The 15,344-nt window shown below is 41.1% G+C and overlaps 1 protein-coding gene and 1 long non-coding RNA gene across 2 annotated transcripts in view; both read right to left on the bottom strand.

The window, feature by feature from the left end:
• The window catches only part of LOC111955529 (syndecan-2-A), a 33,878-nt gene extending 27,392 nt beyond the window's left edge, over nt 1–6,486 (bottom strand). The window contains exon 1 of the mRNA XM_023975740.2: nt 6,012–6,486. Coding sequence (XP_023831508.1) covers nt 6,012–6,071 — 60 coding nt within the window. The 5' untranslated portion in view covers nt 6,072–6,486. The remainder of the gene's footprint in view (nt 1–6,011) is intronic.
• A 234-nt stretch (nt 6,487–6,720) lies between these two features.
• LOC139023350 (uncharacterized) lies at nt 6,721–12,673 on the bottom strand. The gene is made up of 3 exons (XR_011474485.1): nt 12,325–12,673; nt 11,826–12,172; nt 6,721–9,094 (listed from the first exon to the last, which is right to left on the bottom strand). It is a non-coding gene; the product is annotated as an uncharacterized lncRNA (long non-coding RNA).
• Between the last annotated feature and the right edge of the window lie 2,671 nt (nt 12,674–15,344).

Here is a 15,344-nt window from a genome sequence, read left to right on the forward strand (position 1 = left end):
ATATCCAATGGAGTGAGACTTCTCCCCAATCATATCCAATAGAGTGACACCTTGAGTCAAGCAGACATAAGGGCTTCAGGTTAAGGCTCATCTATTAAAAAAACGTGCAGTCTGGGAGTGACCTCACACAAAACTATGACTCGTTAAAACACTGATGTCTGAATCAGCTAATTGGACAACCATTCATAGAGGAGCGGAGTCAAGTGACAAGTCTGTAAGCCACAGAGAAAACAGCGGGCACGGTGAATAAGAGTTCAGTTACAGCACCAACTACATGAAAGACACAAATGCTCACTGGTATCCATGCCGGCATTTTAGCCAATGTATGGGACAAACAGTGTGCCCCAATTGAATGACTAAACATGATGATATAGAAACAACATAATCACATAATAGTAAGTTTGGACTTTATCATTTAAAGCATACTATACATATTTCTAATAGGTTGGACAATAATGCTGCTTTTCGACTAACACCAGTGTTACACTCGTGTATACACCTTTATACTAGGGAAATTCTTTTCATAGCTAATCGTGACAGTGTGGACCTGTGAAAAGCAGAATCAACCTCTGCATAATCAAAACAGTTGCCTTCTGAAGTGTTAAAGTTCACAATTAGCTGAAAAGTACCAGTGGCCTGGCTTGGGCCCCGAGTGAGAGCAGGTCCACCAGAGCCATGGCACAGTGACTCGGGTGAGGCCCGTGTAGATGGAAACAGAAACGTCTGAGCCTTTTAGGGAACACTGGGGGTAAATCCTGTAATGGAAATGCGTCAAACAACTTATTTAGCCCTCACTGAAGTGAATGTAAACATCACAGTATCTTGTTGGGTCGCCTGGAGTTATGTCTGACTCTGATAACCAAGTAGTAAACTGAGCTGAGCAGCGCAACATAACGTAGCATAGGGATAGGACTATAGCTAGGTTACTTTCCTGGTTTAGTTTATGAACAGGTCCATAGCCACGGGTCAGTAGTTTTGGGGGTGGGGGGTGGGCAGTTCAGCTTAGCCTATTGTATGGCAAAGTGGGGTGTGTCAAAATACACCCACCAGTTGAAGCTCATTTACTGTACTTCTACACAATTTTAAAACACTAAAATCCTATTTGGAGAACAGCAAAAACAAACAAAATGTCCCCCGGTCATTATCACCACAATATTAGGTTTATATTAGGTTTAAAGGTCTGTGGAATGTCGTCTACAATGTACGACTCAACCTCATCATCCATAGGCTACATTTACTAATTTAGCCTACGTATGGAACAGTGCATACATACCGCGTGCAACATGACATAGATGCATAACACACACTATCAAGGCCCACTTCAAATACCCACATCAATGTGAAGGTAACCAGAGCATAAAACAGCTGACTGGGAATGCATTGAAATCCACATGCATTGAAATAAAAGGCATACATCGAAGGAATTACTTCGGCTTTCAATTGACAAGGACGCATACAGACAAAGAAAGTCGACCAAAGGAATCTGCACATTAAGGAGGCACAGACAGCGCCTCGGTACAGGCAGGCGTAGTGGAGCTCCGTGGAGTGTTGCTGTATGAACAGTGTCTCTGTCTAGTAGGCAGCTAGAGTTAGGCTATTCAGTTTGTGGGCAATTAGACATTTTCTGGGCACAGTTGAGTAGCCTACAATGCTTATATGAAAATCATAACTGGCACGTAGATCTTTAGAAATTGTAGGATCAATTGTAACTTGCCACTCCTATGAAAAAGGATGCAGACCCCCTGCTATAGGCTATATGAAGTCACCTTTGTGGTACGGTGCATACAGTGTACTATGACAGTGTCATTGTTTCGTGCGCTACCCACCAAAATGGTTCCTTATGTGTGCACCCAGCTCATTTTTGTATATGCCCGTCTGCATTATTCACCAGGTAAGGGAAACATTCTGGGAATATTGAAGCATTGCATCAATGAATGAGGCTGCACTGAGAATATTGAAACATTTTGTAGCAACCTAGAAGCCAAAGTGGAGGCGGCCATTGGAAATGTTTCACCCGGCCAGCTTGTCTCTGTCTGATATTTCTGTGTTGCCTACACAGCATCTGGGTGCTCATTATATACAACAAAAAACAGCCCCACATCCACACTATATCTAAATAACTTTGTCATATTTTATGATTTGCCAGCAAGATTGATCTATTAGAATATGAAATGTTTTAATTCAGGAAGATGGACAAGCAAGACTGATATAGTGAGAGGTAGAAATGCATTATAACAGAAACAGGTAGGCTACAGATAGGGATGCAGGTAGGCTACAGGTAGGGATGCAGGTAGGCTACAGGTAGGGATGCAGGTAGGCTACAGGTAGGGATGCAGGCAGAGGATGATGATGTTGGCCTACAGCAAGAAGTTAAAAAGTTAGCCCAACTAGGTAATCATTAAGGTTATCTCAATTATCATTCTGTCAATGTATGACAATGCAAATGTGTTATAGCCTACAATTGTTATTGTCTTTGATGCCAAACACATGAGATATATTCTGGGGAAATGCTCTAAAAAGCAAATTGTTCAGTTGTTACTTTCCATACCAATAGGCCTACATTAAACCAACATTGCACTAGCCTACTGGGAGAATAAATACAAATAACAATTAGGCCTACAGCTACCACTGCCTGTATTGTAATAGAAATGAAACAGATTTTGGTTTCGAATGGTCACCAAAAAGGAGGGCTCCCTCCCCACCTCCCAATTCCCAATTACATCAACCCCTGGCTATCAGATTACAACAAGGCTTACAAGGCCATGTTCAAATGCCGAAACCAAATCCAAAGCAATCGGTGCAATGCCTAAACAGCTGACAGGCAAAGCAAATGTCACTCTCTCGCCCTCTGCTTTCTAAAAGTGACAGAAAAGATTGCTCTACTTTTACATTACTCTTCATGAAAAATTACCCCCCCCCCAAAAAAGAAAATAAATAAAATATAACAGTGGGGAGAACAAGTATTTGATACACTACGATTTTGCAGGTTTTCCTACTACAAAGCATGTAGAGGTCTGTAATTTTTATCAATAGGACACTTCAACTGTGAGAGAAGGAATCTAACAAAAAAAATCCAGAAACACTATGTATGATTTTAAGTAATTAATTTGCATTTATTGCATGAACAAAGTATTTGATACATCAGAAAAGCAGAACTTAATATTTGGTACAGAAACCTTAGTTGTAATTACAGAGATCATACTGTTCCTGGATTCTTGACCAGGTTTGCACACACTGCAGCAGGGATTTTGGCCCACTCCTCCATACAACCTTCTCAGATCCTTCAGGTTTCGGGGCGTCGCTGGCAATACGGACTTTCGGCTCCCTCCAAAGATTTCTATTGGGTTCAGGTCTGGAGACTGGCTAGGCCACTCCAGGACCTTGAGATGCTCTTACGGACCACTCCTTAGTTGCCCTGGCTGTGTGTTTCGGGTCTGTCATGCTGGAAGACCCAGCCACGACCCATCTTCAATGCTCTTATGAGGGAAGAGGTTGTTGTCAAGATCTCCGATACATGGCCCCGTCCATCCTCCCTCAATACGGTGCAGTCGTCCTGTCCCCTTTGCAGAAAAGCATCCCCAAAGAATGATGTTTCCACCTCCCTGCTTCACGGTTGGGATGGTGTTCTTGGGGTTGTACTCATCCTTCTATTCCTCCAAACACGGCGAGTGGAGTTTAGAGCAAAAAGCTCTATTTTTTCTCATCAGACCACATGACCTTCTCCCATTCCCCTCTGGATCATCCAGATGGTCATTGGCAAAAATCAGACGGGCCTGGACATGCGCTGGCTTGAGCAGGGGGACCTTGCGTGCGCTGCAGGATTTTATCCATGACGGCGTAGTGTTTACTAATGGTTTTCTTTGAGACTGTGGTCCCAGCTCTCTTCAGTCATTGACCAGGTCCTGCCTTGTAGTTCTGGCTGACCCTCACATTCCTCATGATCATTGATCCCCACGAGGTGAGATCTTGCATGGAGCCCCAGACCGAGGGTGATTGACCGTCATCTTGAACTTCTTCCATTTTCTAATAATTGTGCCAACAGTTGTTGCCTTCTCACCAAGCTGTTGCCTATTGTCCTGTAGCCCATCCCAACCTTGTACAGGTCTACAATTTATCCCTGATGTCCTTACACAGCTCTCTTGTCTTGGCCATTTGTGGAGAAGTTGGAGTCTGTTTGATTGAGTGTGTGGACAGTGTCTTTTATACATAACGAGTCAAACAGGTGCAGTTAATACAGGTAATGAGTGGAGAACAGGAGGGCTTCTTAAAGAAAAACTAACAGGTCTGTGAGAGCCGGAATTCTTACTGGTGGTAGGTGATCAAATACTTATGTCATGCAATAAAATGCAAATAAATTACTTAAAAATCATACAATGTGATTTTCTGGATTTTGTTTTAGATTCCGTCTCTCACAGTTGAAGTGTACCTATGATAAAAATGACATGACTCTTACATGCTTTGTAAGTAGGAAAACCTGCAAAATCGGCAGTGTATCAAATACTTGTTCTCCCCACTGTATATATAAAGTACCAGTCAAAAGTTTGGACACACCTACTCTTTTAAAGGTTTTTCTTTACTTTCACTGTTTTCTAAATTGCAGAAAAATAGTGAAGAACTCCAAACTTTGAAATAACATATGGAATCATGTAGTAACCAAAAAAGTGTAAAATGGGGGGTGGGGTGCTTTGCTGGTGACACTGGCAGTGATTTATTTAGAATTCAAGGCACACAAGCATGGCTACCACAGCATTCTGCAGCGATACACCATCACATCTAGATTGGGCTTAGTGGGATTATCATTTGTTTTTCAACAGGACAATGACCCAACACACCTCCAGGCTTTGTAAGGGCTATTTGACCAATAAGGAGAGTGATGGAGTGCCGCATCAGATGACTTGGCCTCCACAATCACCCAATCTCAACCCAATTGAAATGGTTTGGGATGAGTTGGACCGTAGAGTGAAGGAAAAGCAGCCAACAAGTGCTCAGCATATGTGGGAACTCCTTCAAGACTGTTGGAAAAACATTCCAGGTGAAGCTGGTTGAGAGAATGCCAAGAGTGTGCAAAGCTGTTGTCAAGGCAAAGGGTGAATTTGAAGAATCTCAAATATGAAATGTATTTTGATTTGTTTAACACATTTTTGGTTACTACATGATTCCATATGGTTACTACATGATTCCATACGTGTTATTTCATAGTATTGATGTCTTCACTATTATTCTACAATGTAGAAAATAGTAAAATAAAGAAAAACCCTGCAATGAGTAGGTGTATCCAAACTTTTGACTGGTACTGTATATATATTATTTTCAGGGGGTGCTGCAGAACCATCCGCACTCCTACTTCCCATGGCTATGAATAGGCTAGGCAGTTTAGATAGGCTACATGCAGCAATAGTGTTTATTTGCATTTCACAATAAGCTTTTATTAATGGCCAATTCATAGGTTAACGACAAAGCCTCATAAATGGAACCAGACTGGGTTTTATTACCCCCAAAGACCAACTGATAACAGATAGCGTATAAGCAGTGATTTGTAAAACTATGCTCGTTGACATTTCCATCCAGAAAGGGTTCCTCTATTTTTGACCATCAACCTGCCACGTACATCGAAATTATAGTTTTGGAGATGTTAAAATACTGACATTAAACTAAAACTCTAAAAAGAATGTGTATCTGTTCAAAGCAAACTCTGAACGTTGAAACATTGTCAACATCGACAAACTTGACGTGCAAGTACGGTTCCCAGACCAAGAAAAACAATTACAAATAATATTGACTACAGTTCCAAAAATACCTCTGGCCGAAACTGAATTGACATTGCTCTTAAGTTATAATATGATAGACTACAACGTGTCAAATTCAGACAAGAATATGCTACATTTACAATTGCGCCGAGTACTCTAACCTTACAATGCAACAATCAAGAAAGAGTGGTCAAAGACTCGAAGTTGTTCGCTTTCCCAGCTACCCCCTCAAGCAAATCGACATTGTTCGCTTTTAAAACTTACCCTTTCCCCCGAGAGAAAGGCTGTTATGCCGAGGGTCAAAATTATCCAAATGTTCCTCATTATTCCTTCAATAAAATGTGTAGATACGGCAAAACATACAAAATCTTTCTCCTTCTCTCCCTTTCCTCTTCTGTTTGTGACTATCCCCCTCTCCCCTTGCACCCTCGCGTTTCTCGACTCTAGAATGGAATCCCACCGGATACGTGTTGCGTTTTGTTATTCCTCCACGCACTTTTTCGTACCAAAAAAAATGTAGTTCGAGTCAAATTGCTGCGTAGGACACTTGACTTGGATGTTTCACAGTTGAATCCGGACTTAATAATACCCTGTATTCACTTGAGTACAGTAGAAACGCAAGTTAGATGTTCCGCTATAACGCGCTAGGATTCGGCCATGTCACACGTAACACAAACTCAACCGCATTGCTGTATGCAGAGAGAGTCGGGAAGAAAATACAGGTCATATGAGAGAGAGCTCGTGCAATGATTGACAGTAACTCCGACCATATGGGAGCATTGTTCAAGCCAAGAGCTTTGCCTATCTGCACATCATACAGTATCAACGGACTGCCATCAAATGAATTGCCATCAAATCAAGTGTCCTGTTGCTTGCATCTACAATTATTTTAAGTAATAAACTTTATTGACATGGTATACCTTTTAATAGCCTACATAAATGTTCCAGAAAAGTCCAGTTACCATTAGTCAACGATAACATTTGTCATCTTAATTTGTGGGTTACAAATATCTGCATCTTCTGTCCAATGGAGAGGCATAAACAACCATTAAATCACTGCAGACATATCATCAGATATTATTTCCCTGTAACAAAGAATTACTTTACTGAAATGACTGACAGCTTGAAATTGTAATTGTGCTACCAACTGTTTTTCCTGAGGGCCTCTATAGTCCAATAGAGCAGGTCTTCTAAAACTCGTACCTGGGGCCCCACCTGGGTGCACACATTTTGTTTTTTTGCCCTAGCACTACACAGCTGATTCAAATTATCAAAGCTTGATGATGAGTTTGTTATTTGAATCAGCTGTGTAGTGCTAGGSCATGGACCGAGTTTGGGAAACCCTGCAGCAGAGAATCATTTCAAGGAATTTTCCAGTCAGTCCATCTCTATGGTTCATTTCAATGCAAAGTCTCCCCCTACTGGTATAATTCACTCCTAAACGGTAGAGTGATATTATATGGGGTCCAGTGTTAGTAGGCCTACTTTATRAATCATAGAATCATATCACGCATAGAATGTCAGTAAATGACAGTTTGAATCTTGAATGAGCACTATGTTTAAATTGTGTGACATTCTCATACTGTGAATGGCAAACGTTGTTGCGTTGTTGCCAAGTAACCATGCATTCAGTCTTTGTATCAGGTTATATGCTTGTATATTTGCCATCCTCGCTCAAATCGAATGACATTTTATTTCTCACCAGCGCCAAATACAATGGGTGTAGACTACCGTGAAATGGTTGCTTACGATCCCTTTGCCACAATGCAGTTTTAAAAAATGTATAAAAACAGCAACACAAAAGGAATAAAATACACAACAATTAAGGTTTATACAGGGAGTACAAGTACCAGATCAATGTGCAGGGGTAAGAGGTATTTGAGATAGATACAGTGCCTTCTGGAATAATTCACACCCCTTGACTTTTTCCACATTTTGTTGTGTTACAGTCTGAATTTATAATGGACTCACTATGTGTGCAATAGTGTTTAACATTATTTTTTTTTATAACTTCTTCATCTCTGTTCCCCACACATACAATTATCTGTAAGGTCCCTCAGTCGAGCAGTGAATTTCAAACACAGATTCAACCACAAAGACACAAAGGTTTTCCAATGCCTCGCAAAGTAGGGCACCTATTGGTAGATGGGTACAAATAAAAAAGCAGACATTGAATATCCCTTTGAGCATGGTGAAGTTATTAATTACACTTTGGATGGTGTATCAATACACCCAGTGATTGTCTAGTAATGATCAACAACCAATTTATCAGAGCTTGAGGAATTGTCAAAAGAATAATAGGCAAATATTGTACAATCCAGGTGTGCAAAGCTCTTAGAGACTTACCCAGAAACACTCACAGTTGTAATCGCTGCCAAAGGTGATTCTAACATGTATTCAGTCAACGGGTTGAATACTTATCGAATCAAGATAGGTGTTTTATTTCTCATATTGGTCTTCCACTTTGACATTCAAGTACTTTGTATTAGATCTTTAACAAAAAAATGACATTTAATTCCATTTTAATCCCACTTTGTAACACAACAAAAGGTGGAAAAAGTCAAACGGCGTGAATACTTTCAGAAAGCACTGTATAAAGTCTTGTTAGTGTSCATAGAGTCAGTGCAAGACAGGATCAATGCAGATAGTCTGTGTAACTAATTCATTGGCTATTTAGCAGTCTTATGGCTTGGGGGTAGACGCTATCTCGGAGTCTGTTGGTCCGAGAGCCGATGCTCCGGTACCATTTGCCCGGACCGTAGCAGAGTGAACAGTCTATGGCTTGGGTGGCTGAAATCTTTGGCAATTTTTCAGGCCTTCCTCGCCGCCTRATATAGAAGTCCTGGATGGCAGGGAGCTCGGCCTTGGTGATTTACTGGGCTGTCCGAACCACCCTCTGTAGTGCTTTGCGGTCGAGAATGATGCATTTGCCATACCTAGTGGTGATGCAGCCAGTCAAGATCTCTTTGCAGCCTCCTGAGTTGAAGCGGCACTGTCATGCCCTGTTCACGTATGTGTGTCTGTCTGTGGACCATGTTAAGTCCTTACTGATGTGGACATTTCTGACCTCCTCCCTGTAGGCTGTCTAATCGCCATTGGTGGTCAGGCCTACCACCGTCATGTTCTCAGCAAACTTGATGATGGTGTTGGAGTCGTGCGTGGCCACACAGTCGTGGGTAAACAGGGAGGTGACTAAGCACACATCCCGAGGGGCCCCCATGTAGAGGGGTCAGTGTGGTGGAGGTGTTGTTGCTTACCCTCACCACCTGGGGCCGGCCCGTCAGGAAGTCCAGGATCCAATTGCAGAGGGAGGTGTTCAGTCCCAGGGTCCCGAGCTTGGTGATGAGCTTGGAGAAAAATAAATATTGTCACATACACCGGAACGCTGAGCTGTAGTCTATGAACAGCCTTCTCACATACAGATAAAGTCAGAAGTTTACATACACTTAGGTTGGAGTCATTAAAACTAGTTTTCAACCACTCAACCACAAATTTCTTGTTAACAAACTATAGTTTTGGCAAGTCGGTTAGGACATCTACTTTGTGCATGACACAAGTTATTTTTCCAAAAATTGTTTACAGACAGATTATTTCACTTATAATTCACTGTATCACAATTCCAGTGGGTCAGAAGTTTACATACACTAAGCCTGTCTCTTATACACATCTAGATGTGTATAAGAGACAGGTGCATGACACAAGTTATTTTTCCAAAAATTGTTTACAGACAGATTATTTCACTTATAATTCACTGTATCACAATTCCAGTGGGTCAGAAGTTTACATACACTAAGTTGACTGTGCCTTTAAACCTGTCTCTTATACACATCTAGATGTGTATAAGAGACAGAATCAATCCCAGAACAACAGCAAAGGACCCTGTGAAGATGCTGGAGGAAACAGGCACAAAAGTATCTATATCCACAGTAAAATTTGTCCTATATTGACGTAACCTGAAAGGCCGCTCAGCAAGGAAGAATTCACTGCTCCAAAGCCGCCATAAAAAGCCAGACTACGGTTTGCAACTGCACATGGGGACAAAGATCGTACTTTTTGGAGAAATGTCCTCTGGTCTGATGAAACAAAAATAGAACTGTTTGGCCATAATGACCATCGTTATGTTTGGAGGAAAAACGGGGATGCTTGCAAGCCAAAGAACACCATCCCAACTGTGAAGCACGGGGTGGCAGCATCATGTTRKGGRGTGCTTTGCTGCAGGAGGGACTGGTGCACTTCACAAAATAGATGGCATCATGATGAAAGAAAATKATGTGGATATATTGAAGCAACATCTCAAGACATCAGTCAGGAAGTTAAAGCTTGGTCGCAAATGTGTTTTCCAAATGGACAATGACCCCAAGCATACTTCCAACATTGTGGCAAAATGGCTTAAAGACAACAAAGTCAAGGTATTGGAGTAGACATCACAAAGCCCTGACCTCAATCCTATAGAACATTTGTGGGCAGAACTGAAAAAGAAAGCATGTGCGAGCAAGGAGGCCTACAAACCTGATTCAGTTACACCAGCTCTGTCAGGAGGAATTGGCCAAAATTCACCCAACTTATTGTGGGAAGCTTGTGGAAAGTTACTTAAACATTTTAAAGGCAATGCTACCAAATACTAATTGAGTGTATGTAAACTYCTGCCCCACTGAGAATGTGATGAAAGAAATAAAAGCTGAAATAAATMATTCTCTCTACTTTTATTCTGACATTTCACATTCTTAAAATAAAGTGGTGATCCTACCTGACCTAAGAAAGGGAATTTTTACTCGGATTAAATGTCAGGAATTATGAAAAACTGAGTTTAAATGTATTTGGCTAAGATGTATGTAAACTTCCGACTTCAACTGTACGTAGTTATTTCCCCTCTTGTCCAGGTGGGAGAGGGCAGTGTGAAGATGAATTGAGATTGCGTCATCTGTGAATCCGTTGGGGCGGGATGCAAATTGGAGTGGGTCCAGGGTGTCTGGGATGATGGTGTTGATGTGTGTCRTGACCAGCCTTTCARAGCACTTTAATAAATACAGATGTGCGTGCTACGGGGCGATAGTCTTTTAGGAAGGTTACCTTGGAGCTCTTGGGAACAGCGACCATGGTGGTCAGCTTGAAACATGTTGGGATTACCGACTGCGACAACAGATGCCTTGTCACCTTGCTTCCAGAATTTTCTCTCACCTCAGTCTCAATCTCAGCTGAGAAAGTACTCTGGCAAACTTCTGGGGAGTTTTACATAACACTCTTTAAATTAGGAGTGCAATAGACCTATACCCTTTAACAGCCAGCACTGTATAACCTTTAACTTTATGAAACACAGTTTGCCTAGCCTCTTTCCTATAATCACAAGCAGGGTGCTCTGCTATTGGTTGTCTGCCTCAAACAGAAATCCCTTAACATCGCCTGTCATTGTTGAATATGGATTGTAATTACAGGCATGGCTAGTTCTTTACAAGAGGTGACATGCTTCAACTGCAAACTATTTCAGAGGGCATAGACTTTAGGACCGCAATGTTCTAAAGAGCAGGGCAGGGGCCCTAATGTATGGAGAATAGAGGAGAATCGAGGCTTTKTGGGAATTTATTGAACTATGAGTCAGAAACATTGAGTGAAAATAGTTCAAGGTGGGGGTGTTGTTCTTGAATGTGGTTTTGCTTTTTTTATAGCAAAACTAAGATGATGTATTGGCTCAGGACAAAGATTTTCTAAGATGAAATGTTAACTATAGCAGCAGCAACAACTCTGAGTTAGTAAGAATTTACCAACTTAGGTTTCTCTTTTTTTTGATAGCTTTGCATACAGCCATGCAACTTTTTGGCCTACAAATTGAATCGCTACTCTCTATACTTATTACCTATACCGTGTGTCATTTTTTCTTTACTACTATCTCAATAAAACTCGGAATCTTTGATAACCACTATGTCATTACTTAGCTATACGTGGTACCTGCAGAAGGGCTTGAAACAATGACTGAAATGTAAAAAATAAAGGTCCCCGTTCCCACAGTATCTGTGTAACTTAATATAAAGTGTGACCCTCTGTCACTCTGCCAACTGTGCCAATATCCTTTCCCATGCTTACTTCTTATAAGGGGATCTTCTGACTTCGGAGTCTGGAGCGCAGCGTAATCCTGCCATCCTGCCTTTCTGGTCAGATCCAGCCCTTATAAAGGAGGAGCCATGGAGGAATCACGCTCCAGCCTCTCTCCAGCGTCCCCCTCCATCCCTGTCCTCTGTGCCCCATCCCCCAGTCTCCTGAGCAGGCTTAGCTCTCGCTCTGGCATCCCAGATTACCCAGCCAATTAGGGTGAAGGCAAAGCCCCTTCTGCCACCGCGGCTGGTGCTGCTGCAGCATGCTTAGTAGCTATGGCCCTCTGCTATGGGAGGTTAGGATGCAGGCAGCATTGGCTGGAAGGCTTGCAAGTCACCCTGGGGGGAAGAGTCATGGAAGCGGTCTTACGTCAAAGAGGATGTACTGTCTATGTCAATGTGACAGATGACAAAGGATTTGCATACTGTAGCATGAGATTTACTTAGTAGTTGCAGATGTCGTGAATGATAGTGATGCATTGAATACATACAATGGTATTTTGTGATCCTTATATATTTTCCCAAGCATTGAGTTGAAGCTGAACTGTGTACAATGATGATGGATGGATTGTACCGTCGGTATGAGGAAATCCCATTTCATTATATCTCAGACAACAGCTCCACCTGGTGACAAATAATAATAGTTCAGAACATCCAAACACATTTTTAGACAGTCTACTGGGGGAAACTGAAAACACAGGATATCAAAATGATGTTTCAAATGATAGCCCAGAGATGTCAGACAGACAGACACACACACACGGTGTGCGGGTAAAATCACTGGGGAAGCCAATTCAGGAAAAAAGCCATATTACAACCTATGTGTTGTGATAATTGCGTTTTTTGCTCTATAAATCATTTTAGTTCACACCCCACCGTGATATACATTGTGAACATTTACATTAGGAACACCTTCTATTTCCATGACAGACTGACCAGGTGAATCCAGGTGAAAGCTATGATCCCTTGTTGATGTCACCTGTTAAATCCACTTCAATCAGTGTAGATGAAGCGGAGGAGACAGGTTAAAGAAAGATTTTTAAGCCTTGAGATCATAGAGACATGGATTGTGTATGTGTGCCATTCAATTGTAGTGAACATGGGCCAGCATCCCTGTGGAATGCTTTCGGCAGCTTGTAGAGTCCATGCATTGAGGCTGTGAATTGAGACTGTGAATGAGGGGTGAATGTTATGTACACTAAGTGTATAAGGCCGAGACGACAAGAAGACAATAGTCACACAGTGGGCAGAATCAGTGGTGGAAAAAAGTACCCAATTGTCATACTTGAGTAAAAGCAGATACCTTAATAGAAAACGACTCAAGTAAAAGTGAAAGTCACCCAGTCAAATCTATTTGAGTAAAACTCTAAAAGTATTTGGTTTTAAATATACTTAAGTATCTAAAGTAAATGTAATTGCAAAAAAAAAAAGTATAAATAATGTCTAATTCCTTATATTAGGCAAACCATTCGGTACAACAATTTTCTTGTTCGTTTTATCGCTAGCCAGGGGCACACTCCAACACTCCAACACTCAGACATAATGTACAAACTAAGCAAACTAAGTCTGCCAGATCAGAGACAGTAGGGATGAGCAGGGTTGCTCTCTTGATAAGTGTGTGAATTTGACAATATTTTCTGTCCTGCTAAGCATTCAAAATGTAACGAGTGCTTTTGGGTATCAGGGAAAATGCATGGAGTAAAAAGTACATAATTTTCTTTAGGAATGTAGTGAAGTAAAAGTTGTCAAACATATAGTACAGTACAGATACACCAATAAACTACTAAATAGTACTTTAAAGTATTTTTACTAAAGTACTTTACACAACTGGGCAGAATAAATTCAACCACACGTTTGTTTCATCACAAAACCAGAGAGCCATATCTGTCCKGTGAAGTCCACAAAGCATATTGCATGTAACAAACAGGTAGATGACCTACAGCAGGGATGGGCAACTGGCGGCCCATGGATCAATAAAAATAAATAATTAAGAACTCAATTGAGGTCTCAACTTACTGTTGAGAGTTAGAATAGTAGAATATACAGGGTGCCATTTTGAAAATGTAGTGGTGCATCAGAAGTTTWTCTCTTGTTATGTCAGTCACTGATAGTCACTCAATTAGCCCATGTCAGCTAACATTTTTTGTTAGTCTAATGTCCAGCTTTCTAAACTTGTAGTAATCATGGTCGAATTACCAACTGGGGGGCCCCCATTGATTTAATTAGTCACTCACAAAAAATATGAAATATTAAAAACTGCAAACATTACTCTCCAACCTATGGCAAAATGTGTAGAATTGCAGAAAATGTGATGTAAAACTGCTACATTTTCTCTACACCCCATGGGAAAATTTGAAGAACTGCATGGAATTTGTTATGAAATTGGTAAATCTTCTTTTTGGCCCATGGCAAAATGTGTATAATTGCAGCAAACTTGCTTTAAAAATGCAACATTTTTTCTACGCCCCATGGTCAAATTTGTACAACTGCAGGAAGTGAACTTTAAAACTTGATGTTTTTCTTACAAAATGTCTGACTACTAAACAATTATTGATTTAGAACCACAGAGAGTTATCACAAGTGGCAAAAAAAAAACAGGAGAGGCCTCTGCTAATGTAATTCCACCACCATTTCAACTTCAAAATCATCAAATCACCAATCATCTAATAGAGTAGCAACTTAAAGATACCAAAAACAATTTAGTCCAATCAACATAAGCTAAATAACATGTGGCTGTCCATAGTCCTGATTGTGTGTGTGTGGTGTGTGTGTGTGTGCGCAAGTAGAAAAAACAATGATTTACCTTACTTGTAGAGGAACGCCAATGCAATCCTCCTCTGTCATACAGTAGGCTACACACTTTTAGTTTTTGTTGTCCTAGACTAGGCTACATGGCTAAAAGGCTTGCCAGCTAGCCTAACTTAATTTCAAGGGCAATGATGAGCCAGCTATTTAACGTTAGCCTACTACATCTAGCTACATATTGAACTTCCACCCCCTCAGACCAGGGGCACAATGWATGCATTTATGRTTGGATCAGAATCACCGTTATAATCACTGGCTGGTACACAAAGTCCACAAATCCAAATCCTTATCGCCATCCAATTTTTCCTTATCTCCATCCAAGCTAATTTATAAAAGACAACGACACAACGAGATGCAAAAACGCACCTTTTTTTGKCAATGCTTTTGAAGCAATGTGATTGGTGTGAAGTCAAATCCAAACTAGCTTCCATTGACACTTTTTTTGGTGCACCAGGACCATTCACAATTGAGCTCGCTCAGTTTAGCTCAATGCTGATTGGTTATTTKTTTATTTAAACATTATCAAGGGAGGCTAAATGCTTGCTAGCTTCCCTTGCTATTAAATTCAATGCTAYGGGCAGCAACAATGGCATACTCTTTTTGGCCAGACAGCATCAGATAGATGGGCTACATATACTGAGACAGAGGGGCGCCGTTTCGCTCGATCGGATGCTTTCTCTGGTGAGATACATTCAGCCACATGCAA

This window comes from Salvelinus sp. IW2-2015, linkage group LG31 (assembly GCF_002910315.2).
Source record: "Salvelinus sp. IW2-2015 linkage group LG31, ASM291031v2, whole genome shotgun sequence".
Lineage (NCBI taxonomy): Eukaryota > Metazoa > Chordata > Actinopteri > Salmoniformes > Salmonidae > Salvelinus > Salvelinus sp. IW2-2015.